The sequence below is a fragment of the Nomascus leucogenys genome, chromosome 5 (genome assembly GCF_006542625.1).
Source record: "Nomascus leucogenys isolate Asia chromosome 5, Asia_NLE_v1, whole genome shotgun sequence".
NCBI lineage: Eukaryota > Metazoa > Chordata > Mammalia > Primates > Hylobatidae > Nomascus > Nomascus leucogenys.
In genome coordinates this window covers 134,154,210-134,173,143 of record NC_044385.1, presented here as the reverse complement: position 1 = coordinate 134,173,143, position 18,934 = coordinate 134,154,210, and the positions used below count along the sequence as shown (strand labels likewise).

Here is an 18,934-nt window from a genome sequence, read left to right as displayed (position 1 = left end):
ATCTTGGGGTTGTTATTTACTTGATTTATGGAGTGGACATATTTAAGCAATGGCCTTCACTAGATAAGAAGATATTCTGGATTTGCCTGTTTTTCTTTGGTAAAATTATTTGGCAGATGTTAATTTTAAGGGATAAGGATAAATACTTGAGAAGACAACAAATATATCATTTTGTTGTTTTTATAATATAAAGGCAGAATAAAAACCCATCTCCTGATGCATAACAACTTTAGCCATTTAAATAGGAACAAAGGCACTGGTTCCCATGAAAATAAGCATGATCAAATAACGTAAGAGCTTTGAATTTTTGAAGGTTATAAACATAAATGACCCCCTGAACAGTAATCCTGGAGCTATGATATATATGTAGATTGTTTCTGCAATGTTCTCTTGTTCAGAGTACATCCTGTCAGCAGATCCCTCAATATAATGTATTTGCAACTGTCTGCTATTCAGCAGCCTTCTGAAATGTGCTGGTGCTATTAAACTTCTCTATTCCATTAGTCACACTCCTAGGTAAAACCTACGTAGGAGTTTCTAGACTCCACAGCCTGATTTTCCTGATATAAATGAAACCTACATTCCAGCCAAGCTATTTGCTCTTCCTTGCCACTATGCAATATTTTAGCTGATAAGCTAACAAGAATCAACATTTACTAATCTAGTTAACACCTTCTCCAAACATATTTCTCGTTTTGATTTTAGTGAACAGTGATGTTCATGAAAACGAACATTAAAGTCACAATCTAAATTTCCTTAACGAATCTATCTCTTTCAGGAGGAAAGCCAATTTCCTTTGAGAATTATACAATATCGTTCATAACAGAGCCCCAGCCTTTCTCTCCAGCCTCTTCCCTTGCCCGCTCCCAATATACAGGTCACACACAGCACAGCCCACTTATCTGTCAGTATTCCTACCAGTGCCCTGGGCTCCTTCAAGCTCCTGAGTCCTTGAACTTCTCTGTTCTTCTGAATTGTCCTCTTCTACTCCCTAGAAGACTTCTTTCTGCTCCCCTTAAATGTCCCCAATTCCTATCTATCCCTAGTCCCTCTTAAAATCCAACTGGAGTTTACTGCTCTACTCTGAAGTCTCAAAACATGCTAATCTTCACAGATTACCTTGTATTGTAATTGTTGGCCTAGTTCTTATTACCTGCCCCTTGACTAAGCTTCAAGAGGCCAGACATGGTCTTTTGTCTGTCTTCCAACAGTTCATTCTAGAACCAACCCACAACAAACAAAAGTCAAATTGGTTCTCGACAGTTTACTTTCAGTGGGCTTGCGTCCTTAAAATTGTCTTTTATAAAACTATCCTAATTCATGAGAAACATTAGAGGAAGGCAAGGCCCAGCTTACTTAAAAATAAAGAATTAACTGTAGTCTGTTACACAAAGTAAAAGTAGATTAAACACTATTATTGTAATGCAGTATATAAGACTTTTACTAAGTATCACTGAACCACCTTCTGAGACACGATTTTTACTAGATCTGAATAGTAATAGGATAAGTCACGGAGCCCTCCTTTGCTTCGGTTCCTTGTTTGATAATTACGAACCTTTAAATTTATATTGTTTATTTATTTTATTTCCCCTAGTTTTTGTTCTCTTTCTGATTTAATCACACATGCAGAGTAAGACAGTGGATACTAATAATCTGAGCCACCATTAAAATGTTTGTGTCTGATTACAATTAATGCATTATTGAAGGGAAATATATTATCTAATAAGTGTGGATGTGTATTCTATCATACTCCCTGCTTCAATCCTTCGAAAATGCTGGACTAGTGAATATCACAATACAGGAAATTAGTAATACAAAATAAAAATGTAAGGAAGATGCTGTAAAATGAAAATACTGATTATATCTGGGTGTTGATATCACCATGACTTTTTAAATTACTCTTGTGATTTTTACACCTTTTTTACAATGCACAAACTGTACTTGTATAATAATAATGTCAGCGCGAATGTATGCACTCATATTTAGTTAAGAAATATTGTGGCATGTACAGTACGGTCCTGATTAATGAACAATCTGGTTAATAAATAATAATTTTGTCTGTATTATGAGGAAAAACTGACATTACTCAGAAATTCAACACATTGAAATCGAAAGTACTAGAATGATCTACTTACACAAATCGTCTTTTAAAACACTACATGACACTTGAGTAAACCAGCCATCAAACTGGATGCAGCTTGATCATTACCTATAGTTGGTAAGAACTGAACATTTTTAGGGGTAAAATTTAGTGTATACAGTACCTTATTACGCAGCAGAAGAGGCTAGTAGGTCGAATCCTGCCCAAGAGGTTTTGCAATTTTCTCTTTAAAAAAACACCTACTTCTCCCGCATCCCCAACACCCACAGCGCTCGTTAAAGGAAAATGGATACGGATGCCCCATCCCTTTGGTTTCTCAATGCAGATTACTTAGAAGGATGTCACCTAGTAAGACCCATGTGGTGAATGTGCACCTGGGCGGGGCATGAAGGTCCTTGGAAAGCACCGCAGGGAGGGTGACACTGCAAACCGCTGTCCCACGCGACCCCCGGGCGCGAGCCCACTCAGCGCTGCACTCGGTGCACACCGGCAGCGTGTGGCACCCACGCCACCTCCTGCTCCCGCGGGTCTGGCAGGGGCAAGGGGCAGAGTGGGCAGGATCTACAGATCAAAGGAGACCGATGCTTGCCCACCGCATCCAGCGTAGGAGCCGGAATCGAGGTGACCCCAGATTTTCCCAGAGTGTCTGTCGCCTTCCCTTCTCAGAACTCCGAGAGCCAACGCTAAGGGGCACCAGAGGCTCAGACTGCGGCGGCGACTCGCAGGCACCCAGCTCGCCCGCGGCTGCGGAGGTCCTCGGAGAAGCCCACCCGGGAGGGGGGCTGGACGCAGGCAGCGGGGGCAGAGGGAGGGTCGGAGCCGCTCCAGAGGGTCCAGATCCGAGGAGGAGCCCTCGGAGACGCGGACGGTGCACGCGGAGGGCAGGGCTAGGCAGTGACCCCGGGTGGCGCAAGGCTTACTGTTTCTTCCTAAGACTCTATGAGGCCACTTCTAATCGTTTACTTTAGAATAGGAAAGAAAACATAGACAAATGGGTGGCTGTCACCCCGGCAGCTACACGGTCGATGCAGGTGCACAGGCGTGCGCGCCATTCTCCCGTGTCACACAGCAGGACGGAATAACTGCACGCACTGGGAGCGATGGATCTCGGGGTCCGGGATCCGAGACGCATTCAGAGACCAAATGTCACCTCATCCCTCCTCTAGCCAATTCGAGCTTCCTCCGCGGACCCCCACCTTCCATCCGAAGTGGCTCGGTCCTTAGTTCAGAGGACTCTGCCCAGACCCTCGCCCCAGTAGAGACCTCTGCCCGGGCGCCTGCAACTCGGACGCTTCCCGGAGCCAGAGCGTGCGGGCGGCGCGGCCGCGAGGAGCCGCACCGGCCATGCCGTCCGCAGTCTGACTTTTATTTTTCTCTTCAGTGATTAAAACAAAATATCGTGGACAGGGGGACGGAAAGGAAAGAGCAGGCGCCTGAGCCCGGGGAGCCGGGCGGGGGCCCCTGGGCACCGCGGCCGCGCCGCCGCCCGCCCCCGCGCGCCTTCGCCCTCCTCCCGGGCCGAGCCGGCGCCACTGCGCCAGGATGGAGCGAGCTCGGCGCGGGAGGAGATGACGCAAAAGCCAGCGCTCCCCCCAAAAAAGTGTTTCTCCAGGACGAAGATGGCGGCAACTTAGCCCGGGGACTGAAGATGACTGTGGCTCTCGGGAGGCCCAGCCCAGGCGATTCGGCCCGGAGCTCCGCGGGAGGCGGCGTCAGCAGTCGGAGCCCCGGCGGCGGCGCCCGCGGGCGGCCCTGCGGCAGCGGCGGCGGCGGCAGCACTTAGAGCGCGGGGTGGGGGGTGGGGGGGAGGGAGCGCCCCGCCGGAGGCAGCCCAGGCTCCGGACTCTGGGAGAGCCAGCGCGGAGCAGGAGCGGGAGGCGGAGGAGAAGAAGAAGGAGAAGGAAAGGAAGGAGGAGGAAGAGGAGGAGAAGAAGAGGAGGAGGAGGAGGAGGAGGAGGGGAGGCGCTCCGGGCGCCGTCAGTGGGCAGCGGAGGCGCGGCATGCCCCTGGCAGGGGAGAGCGGGCTGGGCTCCGCGGGGCCATGGGGACCCGCGCGCTGACAATGCCTGGGTGACCGGAGCCGCGCCAGCCACCCCGTCACCTCCACCATCGCCCCCTGCACCCAGCCTCGCCACCGGCCACCAGCACCAGGCTCCTCCGTCTCTCTCTCTCTCTCTCTCCATTATTGTTTCCCACTCTACAGAGGATGGGGTCGGCTGATGATTAGGTCGGAAGCAAGTCAGACCTTCCTTCAAAGCCTGGTAATATTTATGTAGGCAAAAGACAGAGAGAGATAAGAGAGAGGGAGAGAGAGAGGGAGAGAGAAAGAGAGGAGGGGGGAGAGAGAGAAAGAGAGAGAGAGGAGAGAGAAGAAACGGGAGGAGGGGATAAGGAAATTAAACCCTTTAAGTCAATGCATATTGTGGTGACACCGGCACAGGCGCCCTCACGGTGGAGTCGGCCAGGGCTGTGCGTTCCCAAAATATGACCAGGGGTGCTTGGATGTGTCGGCAGTATGACGACGGCTTAAAAATCTGGTTGGCAGCACCCCGAGAGAACGAGAAACCGTTCATCGATTCCGAGAGGGCTCAGAAATGGCGACTGTCTCTGGCATCTCTCTTGTTTTTCACAGTCCTGCTCTCTGATCACTTGTGGTTCTGCGCCGAAGCCAAGCTGACCCGGGCCCGGGACAAGGAGCACCAGCAGCAGCAGCGGCAGCAGCAGCAGCAGCAGCAGAGGCAGAGGCAGCAGCAGCAGCAGCAGCGGCGGCAGCAGGAGCCCTCCTGGCCCGCGCTCCTGGCGAGCATGGGGGAGTCCTCGCCCGCCGCCCAGGCACACAGACTCCTCTCCGCCTCCTCGTCCCCCACCCTGCCCCCCTCCCCGGGAGACGGCGGCGGCGGCGGCGGCGGCAAGGGCAACCGAGGCAAAGACGACCGGGGCAAGGCTCTTTTTCTAGGAAACTCTGCCAAGCCCGTGTGGCGCCTGGAGACTTGTTACCCCCAGGGCGCGTCCTCGGGCCAGTGCTTCACGGTGGAGAATGCGGACGCGGTGTGCGCCAGGAACTGGAGTCGGGGGGCGGCCGGGGGAGACGGGCAGGAGGTGAGGAGCAAGCATCCCACTCCGCTCTGGAACTTGTCGGATTTTTACCTTTCGTTTTGTAATTCCTACACACTTTGGGAGTTGTTCTCGGGGTTGTCCAGTCCCAACACTTTGAACTGCAGTCTGGATGTGGTGCTCAAGGAAGGCGGCGAGATGACCACTTGCAGGCAGTGCGTCGAGGCTTACCAGGACTACGACCACCATGCTCAGGAGAAATACGAAGAGTTTGAAAGCGTGCTCCACAAATACTTACAGTCGGAGGAGTACTCGGTGAAATCCTGTCCTGAAGACTGTAAGGTAGGAACCCTCGGGGGGTTTCCCCCTTTCTTGCACTTTCCTATCTGTGTTTGCTTGGTTGAGGTGTCTTCTCAACTTTATTATTATTCTTTTTTGGCTCGGGTTTTGTTACTTTGTGTTTTCTGCGGATATTAAGAGCTTGGCTTGCTGTTTGAGATGAGAATACCTGGTGGATTGCTGGTGGACTGACTGATGCCTTCTTCTGGGAGTCCTTGGAAGATCAGGGAAGTCCCCGGTTATCTGAGATAATCAAGCTGGCACTTTAACTGTTTCTTACATTCATGCAGTTGGCTCAAACTCTGTTACATCTTTTAAGAAAAGGAAGTTGAAAAAGTCTTGTCAGGAAGATAGCAATGAGACTGCACACTGATGCTCTCAGGTAAAGTCAGAAGAGTTCGAGACAGGCATGTGTGGTTTGCAATATAGATCTGCACACAGGAACGCTCTCATAGTGACATCATTAAGTTGGTTGAGCAAGAGAAAGTGGTTGTAGTTGTTTCGGTAGTTAAAAAAAAAATTACCTGTTTTTACAGGGGTGGTTCTGGTTGTTCAGAAAGTCTGGGGGCCTACCTGAGGATATTTACTTTTTTTAAGTTTCCTGTTTCCTCTTGGACATTTGTATAATTATTGATCTGGGACTCACTATGAACGAACAGTTGTAATTAGGTGTCTAGTGATTGATTAGCAATAGGCTATTTATCAGACACACTATATAATTAGCTTGATTTTTAGTATGCTTTCCACAAGTATTAAATAGCAAAACGTTGATGCTGTAGTTAAATTTTATGAAATATTTAATAGTCTGTATTATATTTAAGCTCTCACTGTTCAGTGTAATACAGAATATAACCCTTACTAATGGGCAAATGGGAAGCCTGTGCAAGTTTCTTAAGAACTGGTCGATGCAAATGCAACAATAGGCACAGGTTTTAATAGAAGTGTCTCTGTCCGTGGTGCTGAAATGAGATTTACCCAAGTGCTGTATTGAAGATGAAGATACTGCAGTGACCTTTAGTAGGGAAGATGTAATGACAGTATCTCTATAAGCCTTAATGTTTTGTTCCAAGGGTAATTTCTTACACAACACAATAAACTGGTACTGCTTTTCAAGGGAAATAATACACCACATTCTCTCTCTTTCTCTCTCTTACTTTCGCAATCCCGTATACAAACAGAACAACTGTCCCTCTGTCTCACTTGCATTCTGCTGGGAAAATGAAGTCAAGGGTGGTATAGATCAAATAATTTTGTGATTTTTTTGATAAAAGAACTGGACTAAGGGATGCCTATTTTAAATGAACACAGTTGAAGGGCCATATTTTACTTTGGGTGGAATAGTTGTGCTTTTGACAATTAAATTAAACTCAAACTGACCTTGCCTTATTCTCATTCTTTAAGACCAGAAACACAGCTCTCTGAAAATAGTAAGTCTGAATTTACAACATTAATTTAGAGTGATACTTCACTAGACAAGTGTATCTTAAACTTTTTTATCTAGTTTTTTTAACCGTATCACTTTAACTTATGCCTGGGAATAAAACTTTGATGGTAGAAATTAATAATGAATAACTACTGCAATTATTGCTTAGTTATTTATTTTGACAAGATATGTTGCATTGAAATTGTAAAGAAAAGGAAACTATGTCTGCTAATTCTACTAATAATAAAAGGATTGCAGAGGTTTCAGTTTAGTTGTGTTTAAGAGTGGTACCCTGTAATAATTACATTTGCCTCCTTCCCTGCATGTAAACCCTAATTTCTGATAATTTTCATTTGTATAACTCAGTATTTAAAAGACAGTCTGTACTGACAATAGACTGCAGCATATTTTCAAATAAGCATGCCAAATACATCTTAGTTTAAATGTTTGAAGTAAATATATTAAAAAGTTTTCTTTCCCCTTAACCTAAATTACCTCTCAACTGTATATTTACATCATTTACATAATCATAGCGATAAAGTATAGTGTAAGTTAACTCATTTATGACGTTATTGCCTACTTCTGTATTATATTTTTGTGTAAAGTAGAAGTTAACTGTAGGCACAAAAAAGCACATTATAAAAACCTTAATTTCTTTAAAAACTTAGTCTTCACATTGATAAGTAAATGCAGACACTTGATTTCTTATCACCGCAACGGAGAACTAATTGCATGTTATGTCTTGCAGACATTTATTGGTTGTGGGGTATTTTTTTGTTGTGGTTTCTTGTAAACTTGAAATATTTATTCCATAATAGCTGTTGTCAAAAATTACAGTTGCAAATTTAAAGTGTGGTGTTCTTGGTTTAAGACTCACAAATCAATCGATTATATGTAGAAAGGTAGTAGAAGCATAGTTTCTTAGTTTAACATATAATTTCTCTTTGATTCTGAAAAAGCCACAAACACATTCACATATAAACTATGCCGCATTACTTAAAATGTTTTTTGTCCTTGAAAGATGTGCCTGAGTTTCTTTCTGAACACTTTTACTTATTTCAGATGGACTTATGCCTATGAAATGACTATCATTAGGAGCCTTGTTCAAGATAGAAGTTCTATGCAAAATTTTTCCTTTCTGAAGGCATCTGCAAAGTCATAGGCTACATTAAAAGTAAATGTATTATATTTCTGTAATTGGTAATATTTTCATTAAAAATTAATTTTAATGTATAATTTATAAATATATTTATTAAGATTGTAGAGAAAATAATACATAAAATCATGTTAGCACCACAAATTTTTGGGATACATATTTTAGAAAAACTATATTAACTTTATTATACTCATTTATAATTAAATGAGTAATGCGGTGATTTCTAAATTTTAGAGTTAGGATGAATTATTACTTTCCAGTTATATATTCTGCCCTCATTCAAAATTGCTACATTTCATATAAAATAAGAATAAATTAAATTTCATTTTGATTTAAATTGTTTAAAAGGCTTTTTAACCAATTGTTCAAAAGAAACCCCTTAGAATTGATCTAATAAAATTATAGTGTCTCAAACTTATAGTAATTGCTGGTCAAATATAGATTGGATGTACTTCTGTATTGCAATGTATCATAGAAAAAATGTGCACTCAATAATTTTAAATATTCTGATAAATGTAAATATATGCATTTATCTGGGAAATTATGGATAAATAAAGAACACGAGATGTTGACAATATCATTAATACTATAGCATTTTGCTACATTACATAAATTGAGTAGTAAATACTACAGCAGTAATTTTCCCCTGTAGTTTACAGTATTATTTAAAACAATGTTTTTGATGCATAATAAAAAACTGACAAAGCTACCAAAATTTTTAAGTTGTTTGACAGTATAAAAAAATGAAATATTCTAAGTTACAAAGTACAAATATTTATTATAAACATGCTTGATTTTTCTTAAATACATATTTTGTCTTATACATGCCATTCTTTAGTTCCTGAGAATTCTTGCAAATGAATATAAAAGTGAGGAATTTATGGGATATAAACTTTTATTTTACAAACTTCTATAGTTATTTATAGCTTTATTTAGTTACTATTCCCTCAAACAGTTGGTCAGTGTAAGTGGGTTTGAGATTAGATTGCAAAATAAACCATTGTACCATCTGTACTTTAGTTCTTTCAGTATAAATTGTAAATTTTGTTCTCTCAAGAATGTATGAATGCTCACATTTTTATTTTTACAATCTTATATTAAAGCAGATTATATTGCTTATTTTTATTTAACAGACACTGACCAAAAGGATACCTTGCAAGTATTAGGTATGTATAGCAGGGCTCTCTCATTTGCATCACCCACAAACATTACCCAACTAGTTTGAGAACATAGAGTTTGGTTTACATAATGTACAATTTGAAAAGAAAAAAATGCATTTCTTAAATTCTTATGTATTTTAGTGTTACACACTGAAGATTCATAAAGAAATAGTTCTCACTCTGTCGCCCAGGCTGGAGTGCAGTGGCGCAATCTTGGCTCATGCAACTTCCACCTCCCGGGTTCAAGCGATTCTCCTGCTTCAGCCTCCCGTGTAGCTGGGACTACAGGTGTGCGCCACCAAGCCTGGCTAATTTTTTGTATTTTTCGTAGAGATGGTGTTTCATCATGTTAGCCAGGATGGTCTCCATCTCCTGACCTCATGATCCGCCCGCCTTGGCCTCCCAAAGTGCTGGGATTACAGGCGTGAGCCACAGCGCCTGGCCAAGAAATAGTTTTTTAAGAAGAAATCAAGTATCTTACAATTTTTTTTCACTTAAATTTTGAACCAAAAATATTTTGCTCTTGACTAAGTGCTATTGTAATATCATGTCACTGTTCAGAAGTGTGGAGTACACATCTATAAATAGAACCTTTTAATATTCTACCACTGTATTTACAAATAATTTTTATAGTGGAATTGCTTCTCTACAAGATCAGTCTGACCATGCAGATGACTACTTAAAATTTTTTTTTATTGATACATGATAGTTATACGTATTTTTATTTCTTTAACCATTAGTAAAGCTATTTATGAGATTGAAGAGAATATCATAATCACTTTAGTTTATGGTTTATGTTTTTTATCTTCTTGCTGAGTGTACAACTATTGATTTATTATTTGTGTTTTATTTTTATAGAAAGATATCCAACATTATATCTTATTATTAGATACTTGCTTTCTCACAGACCATGGAATACATATTTTTAGTTTGAACTTGTAACTGGGTCAAACTAGTGGCTACATAGGTATGATCACAAAGTTTAAATAATTGCTGTTATATATTGTTTTTAACCCCTTTTATTAGATGAAGTTAGTGTCCGCATATACACGATGAATTAAAGTATTAACAAAGGAAATCAAGCAATGCTGTCATTCTCATTCTCCTCCACATGTAAATCATAATTCATTAACATATATTTTTACCAGATTTAATTGCGAGAACAAATTTATGGATAACTGTTTCAAACAAAAGACTATTTTGATTTGAATGATGTGAACTATTGCTTTAATTTTATTTCTCAGTTTCTTTTAAAATCTTTATCCACTGTGTTGATTCACAATGACTAAGCACCAAATATTTTGTTGTTTATATTGATCTACATTGCAAATATATTTTTTCAGTTAACATATACTCTAGATTAGTGGTCTTTGGGGTCACAGTGGAACATCCTGGAAATCTTTGAGGACACTAAGGCCAGGGCATCCCAACCCTAAGAGATTCTGATTTTATCGTCCTGTTGGTGTCATGGGTCTGGGCTCTGTCAAAGTCTCCCTGGTGATTCTGATGTGCAGCCAAGGTTGGGAACCACCATTCTGGTTCACAGTGACAATTGATACAGAATGACCTTTCAGCTCCTATGTCTCAGTAGTACATAATAATCCCATTTGCTCAACTGATGAAAGTATAACTCAGATATTTTTAAAAAGTGGTAATGGCAGTAAGACATAGCCCAAGGGCAGGGAACAAATTTCTACTGATGAGGCTGAGAAAGTGCATGAGAAGTGAACTAACTGGGTCTCAGAGTTAGGGAATGTGCCAGAAGGGATCATGGAGAGGAGATGGATGTGTGGAGGGCCAGAGTTTTGACTGTTTAAGGTTGTGTTAGGCGACTGTGGATTTTCTATATTTTAGCCAAGGTTGTAATATCAGTCATCTTTTTTATTTTTAAAGTTTAATTCATGAGATACTATATAAAGTTAAATTTAAATTTTATCTAATAAGAAATCAAGCATCATTGTAATCTACATAGTGGAATTTCTTCAATGTAATGCTCTAATTTACTCTGATTCTTTTTTTTTTTTTTTTTTTTTGAGTTGGAGTTTTGCTCTGTTGTCCAGGCTGGAGTGCAGTGGCGCGATCTCAGCCCACTGCAACCTCCTCCTCCTGAGTTCAAGCGATTCTCCTGCCTCAGCCTCCTGAGTAGGTGGGATTACAGTAGCTGCGATTATAGCCTGCCACCATGCCCAGCTAATTTTTGTATTTTTAGTACAGATGGTGTTTCACCATGTTGGCCAAGCTGGTCTCGAACTGCTGACCTCAAATGATCCACCCGCCTCGGCCTTCTAAATTGCTGGGATTACAGGCGTGAGCCACCGCACCTGGCCTACTCTGATTCTTTAATACTGGAAGTGAGAGATGGTTAACATGACTTCTTTCTTGTCAACAAATTGTTAATGACTTACAGATGTATTGTACTGGAATGCATGAAAATATTTAATTCTTGGGTAGTTTTTTAAAATTCTTGGGCTTTTAAGGTGTTAAAATATGGTAGTTGATTTTCCCCACTTGAAATTTTCTTTCTACATTGAGTCATTTACAAACAAAATTTATAGAAGCTATTGCAGATGGTTAAAGATCCTGCAAAAGATAGATGTTTAATACCTGTTTAGATACCGTTATTGATCTTAGCAGTAGAACATGTGTGGTGGGTGAATGCAATAATCGTTTCTTTGGAAATACATGGGGATTTTGTATGTCAGCTGCTTCATTTTGCACAAGAAGGAAAATGAGTTCTATCAACATTAAGAAATTGCTGACTTAGCCTCTTCACCTCTCAGTTTTCCTTTCCTCCTTGTCAATGTGCCTTCTTTCCATCGCTGGGTCCTCTCCTGCCGTTTGTTAGCTGCATTTCCAGAGCCTGTGTACCATGGGAAACTCGAAGTTCAGAATTCTTTCTTTTCTTCTCTGTACCTTCACCTTCATCAAAAAAGATTGATCTCTTTCTTATGGAGCTGTCACTGACTTTGTTTATTTGAATAGAAAACTGAACTAAGATGTTAAATAGACGATCATTACTAAGTATTAACTCTTACAGAAAATGACTTAAATCACCCAGAAATTTAAGCCCTAGAGCAATCTTTAATAGCAGGTAACAAGCTTCAGAATTTATTAGATATCAGAAACTATTCTAATTTGTTTAATCATCACATCAACTTTATGAGGTCAGTATTATTACAAATTTTACAGATGGGGAATGTGAGGACATAAAGTTAACTATCCCAAGGTCAAACAGATGGGTTATTTATTTATTTATTTATTTATTTATTTATTTTGAGACAGTGTCTCACTCTGTTGCCCAGGCTGGAGTGCATTGGCGCAATCTCAGCTCACTGCAACCTCTGTCTCCCAGTTCAAGTGATTTTTACGCCTCAGCCCACTGAGTAGCTGGGATTACAGGTGTGCCCCACCACAGATGGCTAATGTTTTGTATTTGTAATAGAGATGGGGTTTCCAAATGTTGGCCAGGACTTGAACTCTCCACCTCAGGTGATGCTCCCACCTCGGCTTTCCAAAGTGCTGGGATTACAGGCCCGAGCCACTGCACCCAGCCAAGATGGGTAATTTAAATATTAGGGTCACTTCATCACTGTAAATGTTTTCTTTTTCCTTTTGATTAGAAATATTTACAAACATCCCAAAGAATTAAGACATGATTATAATAAACCCACATTTAACTGTCTCAGACATTTTACAATTATTATGAATTTTGCCATATTTACTACCTCTATTTAGTTTTAATTTATCATTAAAAACATTTTTCAGATGATATAGCAAGCAAAGAAGACAGAAATGTGAGAGTCCTGGGCAACTAGGATGGATGGCCAGGTTTATCATGTCAAAGGCTTAGGTAACCTGAATATGAATGAATAATGTAAAGATCAGAAGAACACTTAGGTTTCTGATTTCACGTTTAGAGCTGAGTAGAGAAAGGATGTGTGTAAAGTTTTGGTGGGAGGGAAATAAACTTTGGAGATTGGCCATAATTTCTATGAATTCATAATTTCAATATGGCAGAGTCTTTTAGTCTGGTTGGGCTGATGTGAGAAAATACCATATACTGGATTGTTTAAACCACAGATATATATTTTCTCACAGATCTGGAGGCTTCAAGTTCATGATCAAAGTGCAGACAAATTTGGCGTCTGGGGAGGGCTCTCTTCCTGGCTTTCAGATGGCCACCTTATTACCAAGTCCTCATGCGGCGTTTCCTCTGTGCATGTGTAGTGAGAGAGCAATAGGTTGGGATATGATGAAGTGATGGCACAGAGATCAATTCAAAAGTTGCTGCCTTTCTTAGGAGTAATAGGATGGTCTTCTAAATCAGTACTCTTCAGAAGAACTTCATGTGATGATGGAAATGCTTTATTTTCTGCCCTGTCCAATACAGTAGCCACTGGCCACATGTGGTTAGTGAGCACTTGAAATGTGGCTGGGTAAATGAGGAGCTAAAATTTTAATTTTATTTAATTGTAATTAGTCCAAGTTTAAATAGCTCCATGTGGCTAGTGGCGATGATGTTGGACAGAAAATTCTAAATGACTACAGTGGCCATGGAAGTGGAGAAGAAAGGCCAGATTCAGGAAGCCTTTCTGAGTTCACATTTACAGTATTTAGTAACCAATTTTATTTAGAGGGAAAATATGAATCAAGCTTTGTAAAGTGTGAAACGAGATATGTTGGTGCCATTTTTAAAATTTAATTTAATTTAATTCAGTTTTAAGTTCTGGGGTACATGTGCAGGACATACAGGTTTGTTACATTGCTAGACATGTGCCATGGTGGTTTGCTGCATCCATCAACCCATCACCTAGGCATTAAGCCCCATTTAATGAGATAGAAATAAAGGAGGAAGAACAAGTTGAGATTGGTGAAAAAATGGATAATGATAGCAGGAGCTGTCCAGTAAATGGTATGCCACTTGGGCAGGGAGCTTGAGTGCGAAGTCCACTCTCCACTTGTCGATTTGATCTGGAAGCTGTGGGCAGAGATTAGATGACTTAACCAAAACAGGTGATGTGAAGAGAATGCCAAAGATAAATCCTGAGGAAAAGCAACAGTTAAGGGAAGGGTTTGGCAGAAAAGGGACAAGGGAAAGAGACGGAGAAGGAAAAAGGAATGACAGTGAGAATGAGAACAGGAGATGGGAGTGGGGAGGGTGGGATTGAGAGGGAGAAAAAGAGAGCAGGGAGAAGGAGAAGGATGGAATCATGAGACTGTGATGATCTGAAAGCCTAGGTAAGGATTTTAGGCAAGATACAGAATCAGGGTCTGACATTGCAGAGAGGATATGTGGGATGAAGCCTAGAAATAGGTCACTGAATTTGACAAGTAAGTGTCGGTCACCTTACAAGAGTAGTTTTAATAGAATGGTAGGAAGAGATGTCAAAATGTGATGGATTAAGGAATGAGCTGGAGATAGGAAATAAAGACTAGTCCAAACCACTCTTCACTAAGTTTGGCAGTGAAACGGAAAGAGAACAGAAAAAATGGGAAGATGGATGTGAGTTTACAGAAACAAATGATTTATGATGGAATAAACTTTAGAATATGTGTAGTCTTTGATCTAAGATCCAGATGGGGGTATGTGATTGAAAGAATATTAAGGAAAAATTAATGGTGGCAACAGATGGAAAAGAAGAGGTGATGGGTTCTTTTTTTGCTTTTTTGCTCTGCCTTGGGGAGGAGGAGAGTTTGTGTCTTGTACATGCTGCTGTACATCTAAGAACCTTTATTTTCATGTTTATATTTTTAACAGGAACAATGATTTACTTTCTGAATTTCTGAAAATAAACACATTGTGAACTTGAATATGCTTAAATGAAGTAGAAAACTCATTTTCGAATGATACAAAATAATTATTGGCTTTAAATATGGAATCAGCAACAATTACATAGTATGTATTACTATAAATTATTTTCTATCAGAATGTGTTGACCTGAGATATAATGGCAAATTTCTATAACCAACTGAAGTAAATATGGCTAGCTCTTTCTTGGTTTCCTGAGAAATATTAATATGTGTAATAGAAAATTATAAAGATAGAAATTAATTTTAACCCTAATAGGAAAGCATAGCAAAATAGTTTAAAGAATGATTGAGGATAGACTGGTTCAACTCCCAGTTTCACCATTTATTAGTCATATGACATTGCACAAGTTACTTAAAATAAGGATGTGACTACCTCTTTCATGCCAATGGTTAGGGGGAAGAAATTAAGAGACTCCTGAGCATATGAAAATACCTTGCCTAGGGCTTGGTGATGCCCAATAAATGGGAGCAATTCATTAAAACCCACGGGAAACATCAATAAAATTAATAAAGTCCTCACTTGAGCGCTCATATAAATTTTCTGTGTAGAAGACTGATTTACAAGATTTTTATAAACAGACTTTGCATATTGTATGGTAAAATCCTCTGATTTATTGCACCTACATTTATTGTGCTTCTCTAGAATGGTGACTCTAAATTAATGAACAACTCTAGAGTAAAAATGGAAAACATAAGTTCAATTGGAGTAAAATGTTTCATTCCTAAGGCTGGAAATTTTTTCTCTATTTTAACTTAGAGATTAACACGTGCTACATTTTAGATTGACTGGATCCTGATAGGTGCGTAACCAAAGGCCTTGAGCACTTTGGTTCACAGCCTTTTTGAGAGGACAAGGGGGGAAACCATTGTAGTGATCCTCCATCTCCTGTAAACCTGTGGGTAGAAATGGTCTTGGGAAACGTTTTGTGTTATGTCGTCTCTCAGGCATTGGGAAGCCATGTGCCTCCAGATTCCACTGTAGGAGGTGTGAACTTTGTCCTGCACCCTAGATTTTCAGCTTTGTATTCTGTTATGGTTGGTTGTCTCTGTTGTTCTCTGCTTCACTTGGCATTTATCCACTCAGCCATAGTTAGTATTTTTATTGATTGAGGAATGAGATGAAGTGGGTATCAGATATCCTTGATGTCGAACTAGAGCTACCAGACAAGGCAAACCTGGTAGCCATGATAGAGAAGATGGAGCAGGTTGAAGAAAAGGCTGGAAGCTGTGCTGCATGAATGGAAACAGGATTACCCTGAGATAGAGAAGACACAGCAAGGTTCTTTAACTTGATGAAAATCATCCTGTGGAAGGAAGTCTTACTATCCAATGCTTTGTGTTGCTTTAGGGGTGAGAGTGAGGCTCTGTGTTCAGGTGTTTTGGCAAGAAGATCTCTGCTCTACATAGGGAAGAGTGTTCTATTAAAGGAGCTGATCTCCTACAAAAGGAAGGGCTGTCTGAGGAACTCAAGAGCACATTTCCACAGAAGATGTACAAATGGGATGGGAGCTGTCGGCCACCATCCTAGAGGGCATCTTTCTTATGGGTTGCAGGTTGGGCTACATAATTTTAAACATTCCCTCCAACATCCTTTGGCATAAGATGAGGCACCTGGAAGTGACTTTGCATAGTGAGATGGTACTTATTGCCAATAAAATTCCATCACATAAAAAAAAAACTATTTTTTTAGCCTAACACCTTGCTCACAGTAGTAGTACTTTGCTTTTAAAAAGGAAAGCTTGCCAATTTCAACTTTAAATTATTTCTCTGATTCCTATTCATGTTATCAGTGAGAATAATTTAAAAAGTAATGAACAAAGTATATATACTTATCCTAGATTTAGACAGGAAGTGAAACTAATTTATAAGTAATTGCTCTTGCTAATGTCAAGAATATACACTGTCTCATCTCTTCTGGTCACAAACACATCAAGCATTATAAACTCTGAAAGAACCCTCTTGAGCAAAGCAAGACTCAACATTATGGTGATGCTGGGAAGAAGTTTCGTATGACCTTTTTCGATTGGTTTCACAGCACTTCTTTGCACATAGTAATTCATGTCCACATGGAATTCTTTGGGGACATTATCAAAAGAACTGAAGTCACTGTATACAAGTTCTTTCTCTTGCCCAGGTGCAGTGGCTCATGCCTGTAATCCCAGCACTTTGGGAGGCTAAGGCAGGAGGATCACTTGAGTTCAGGAGTTTGAGATCAGCTTGGGCAAGATAGTGAGACTCTGTCTCTACAAGAAATTTTTTAAAAATTAGCCGGGCATGGTGGCACATACCTGTGGTCCCAGCTACACAGGAGGCTGAGGTGGGAAGTCACTTGAATCCATGACGTTGAGGCTCCAGTGAGCAGTATTCATGCCACTGTACTCCAGCCTGGATAATAGAGCAAAAACCTGACTAAAAAAATAAAATTCTTGCTCTTAGGGAATTCCACTTATTCAATAAGCAAGTTCTGTCATGATAATGTTATCATCCGTATGTTATTCATTCCCCACAAAAATTCAACATCATGGCAAACTCAGTTTTCTGTAACAAAGCGGTAATTACGGTAATTAAAACTTAGGTTAAGAGTGTGCAAACGTTCTCATAGGTAAGTATGGCACATCCAGAATTCAAACCCAGGGACACCTGGCTCTTAATCTCTTGGGTTTGCCTTCACTATTACCTTATACTGCTCACTGTGCCACAAGTTTTGCCCATGTCTGGTTGCCCTGTTGTTTCTTTTGTTTTTGTTTTAGAGGGAAGGAAGTGGAGGAGAACAGCAGGAGTGGATAAAGTATACAATTCTTTGGTACATAAAAGGTAATGTAACTTGCTTCATCCAGAATGTGTGTTGTTGTGGCAGCTTGGTGTAAAGCAGGGCTGTCCAATCTTTTGGCTTCTGGGAGCAACATTGGAAGAAGAATTGTCTTGGGCCACACATAAAATACACTAACACTAACGACAGCTGATGAGCTAAAAAGAATTGCAAAAGTGTTTTGAGAAAGTTTATGAATTTGTGTTGGGCCACATTCAAAGCTCTCCTTGGCTGCCAGTGGCCCACGGGCTGGGGGTTGGACAATCTTGGTGTAAGGAATCAGCATAGGCTTAAGAGTCAGAGAGGCCTTGATTCCCAGGGTGCTTTCACCAGTTCCTGTAAAATGGGGATTGGTGCATCCAGTTTAAGGCAGCACCCAGAGATGCAATGGAGCAAAGCGTGTGGTGAAATGTGGCTAGAGCTTCCTTTCTGTCAGCAAAACGCCTCTGCAAAGAGGTGACCACTCCCTGCTACGCCTCACCCACACTCCACTGTGCCTGCTCTCTAGATGCTGAGCAGGTAGAAAAGATCCACGAGGTTATCTGCCTAATCTCAGTAATTGGTTTCTTACCAAAAGTTGGCCTTTTCCTAGTCCACATGAACTGCCTCACAGACGTTTTGAAGTAGGTTTCCAGATAGGTCTCTTTTTTTTTTTTTTGAGACGGAGTCTTGCTCTGTCGCCAGGCTGAAGTGCAGTGGCGCGATCTTGGCTCACTGCAACCTCCGCCTCCCGGGTTCAAGCAATTCTCCTGCGTCAACCTCCCGAGTAGCTGGGATTACAGGCGCACACCACCGTGCGTGGCTAATTTTTTTTTTTTGTACTTTTAGTAGAGACGGTGTTTTGCCATGTTGGCCAGGATGGTATCAATCTCTTGACCTCGTGATCTGCCTGCCTCGGCCTCCCAAAGTGCTGAGATTATAGGCGTGAGCCACTGCCCCCGACCCCATATAGGTCTTTTTAAAAAGGCATGGGTAATAAATTCGACCTCAGGAATCACAGTGACCCTAGATAACTGCAGAATTTGGAGAGAAGTAAATGTTTTTAAAAAGGTCAATGTGAATCTTAAATCATTTAAATTTG

The 18,934-nt window shown here is 41.0% G+C and overlaps 1 protein-coding gene across 2 annotated transcripts in view; it reads left to right on the top strand.

Annotated features, from left to right (window-relative positions):
- The first annotated feature begins 3,925 nt into the window (after nucleotides 1-3,925).
- Nucleotides 3,926-18,934, top strand: part of FAM155A (family with sequence similarity 155 member A) — a 706,320-nt gene continuing 691,311 nt past the window's right edge. For both annotated transcript variants that reach the window (XM_030813677.1, XM_030813678.1), the window contains exon 1: nucleotides 3,926-5,497. In XM_030813677.1, the coding sequence (XP_030669537.1) occupies nucleotides 4,586-5,497 (912 nt within the window). In that variant the 5' untranslated portion in view covers nucleotides 3,926-4,585. The remainder of the gene's footprint in view (nucleotides 5,498-18,934) is intronic.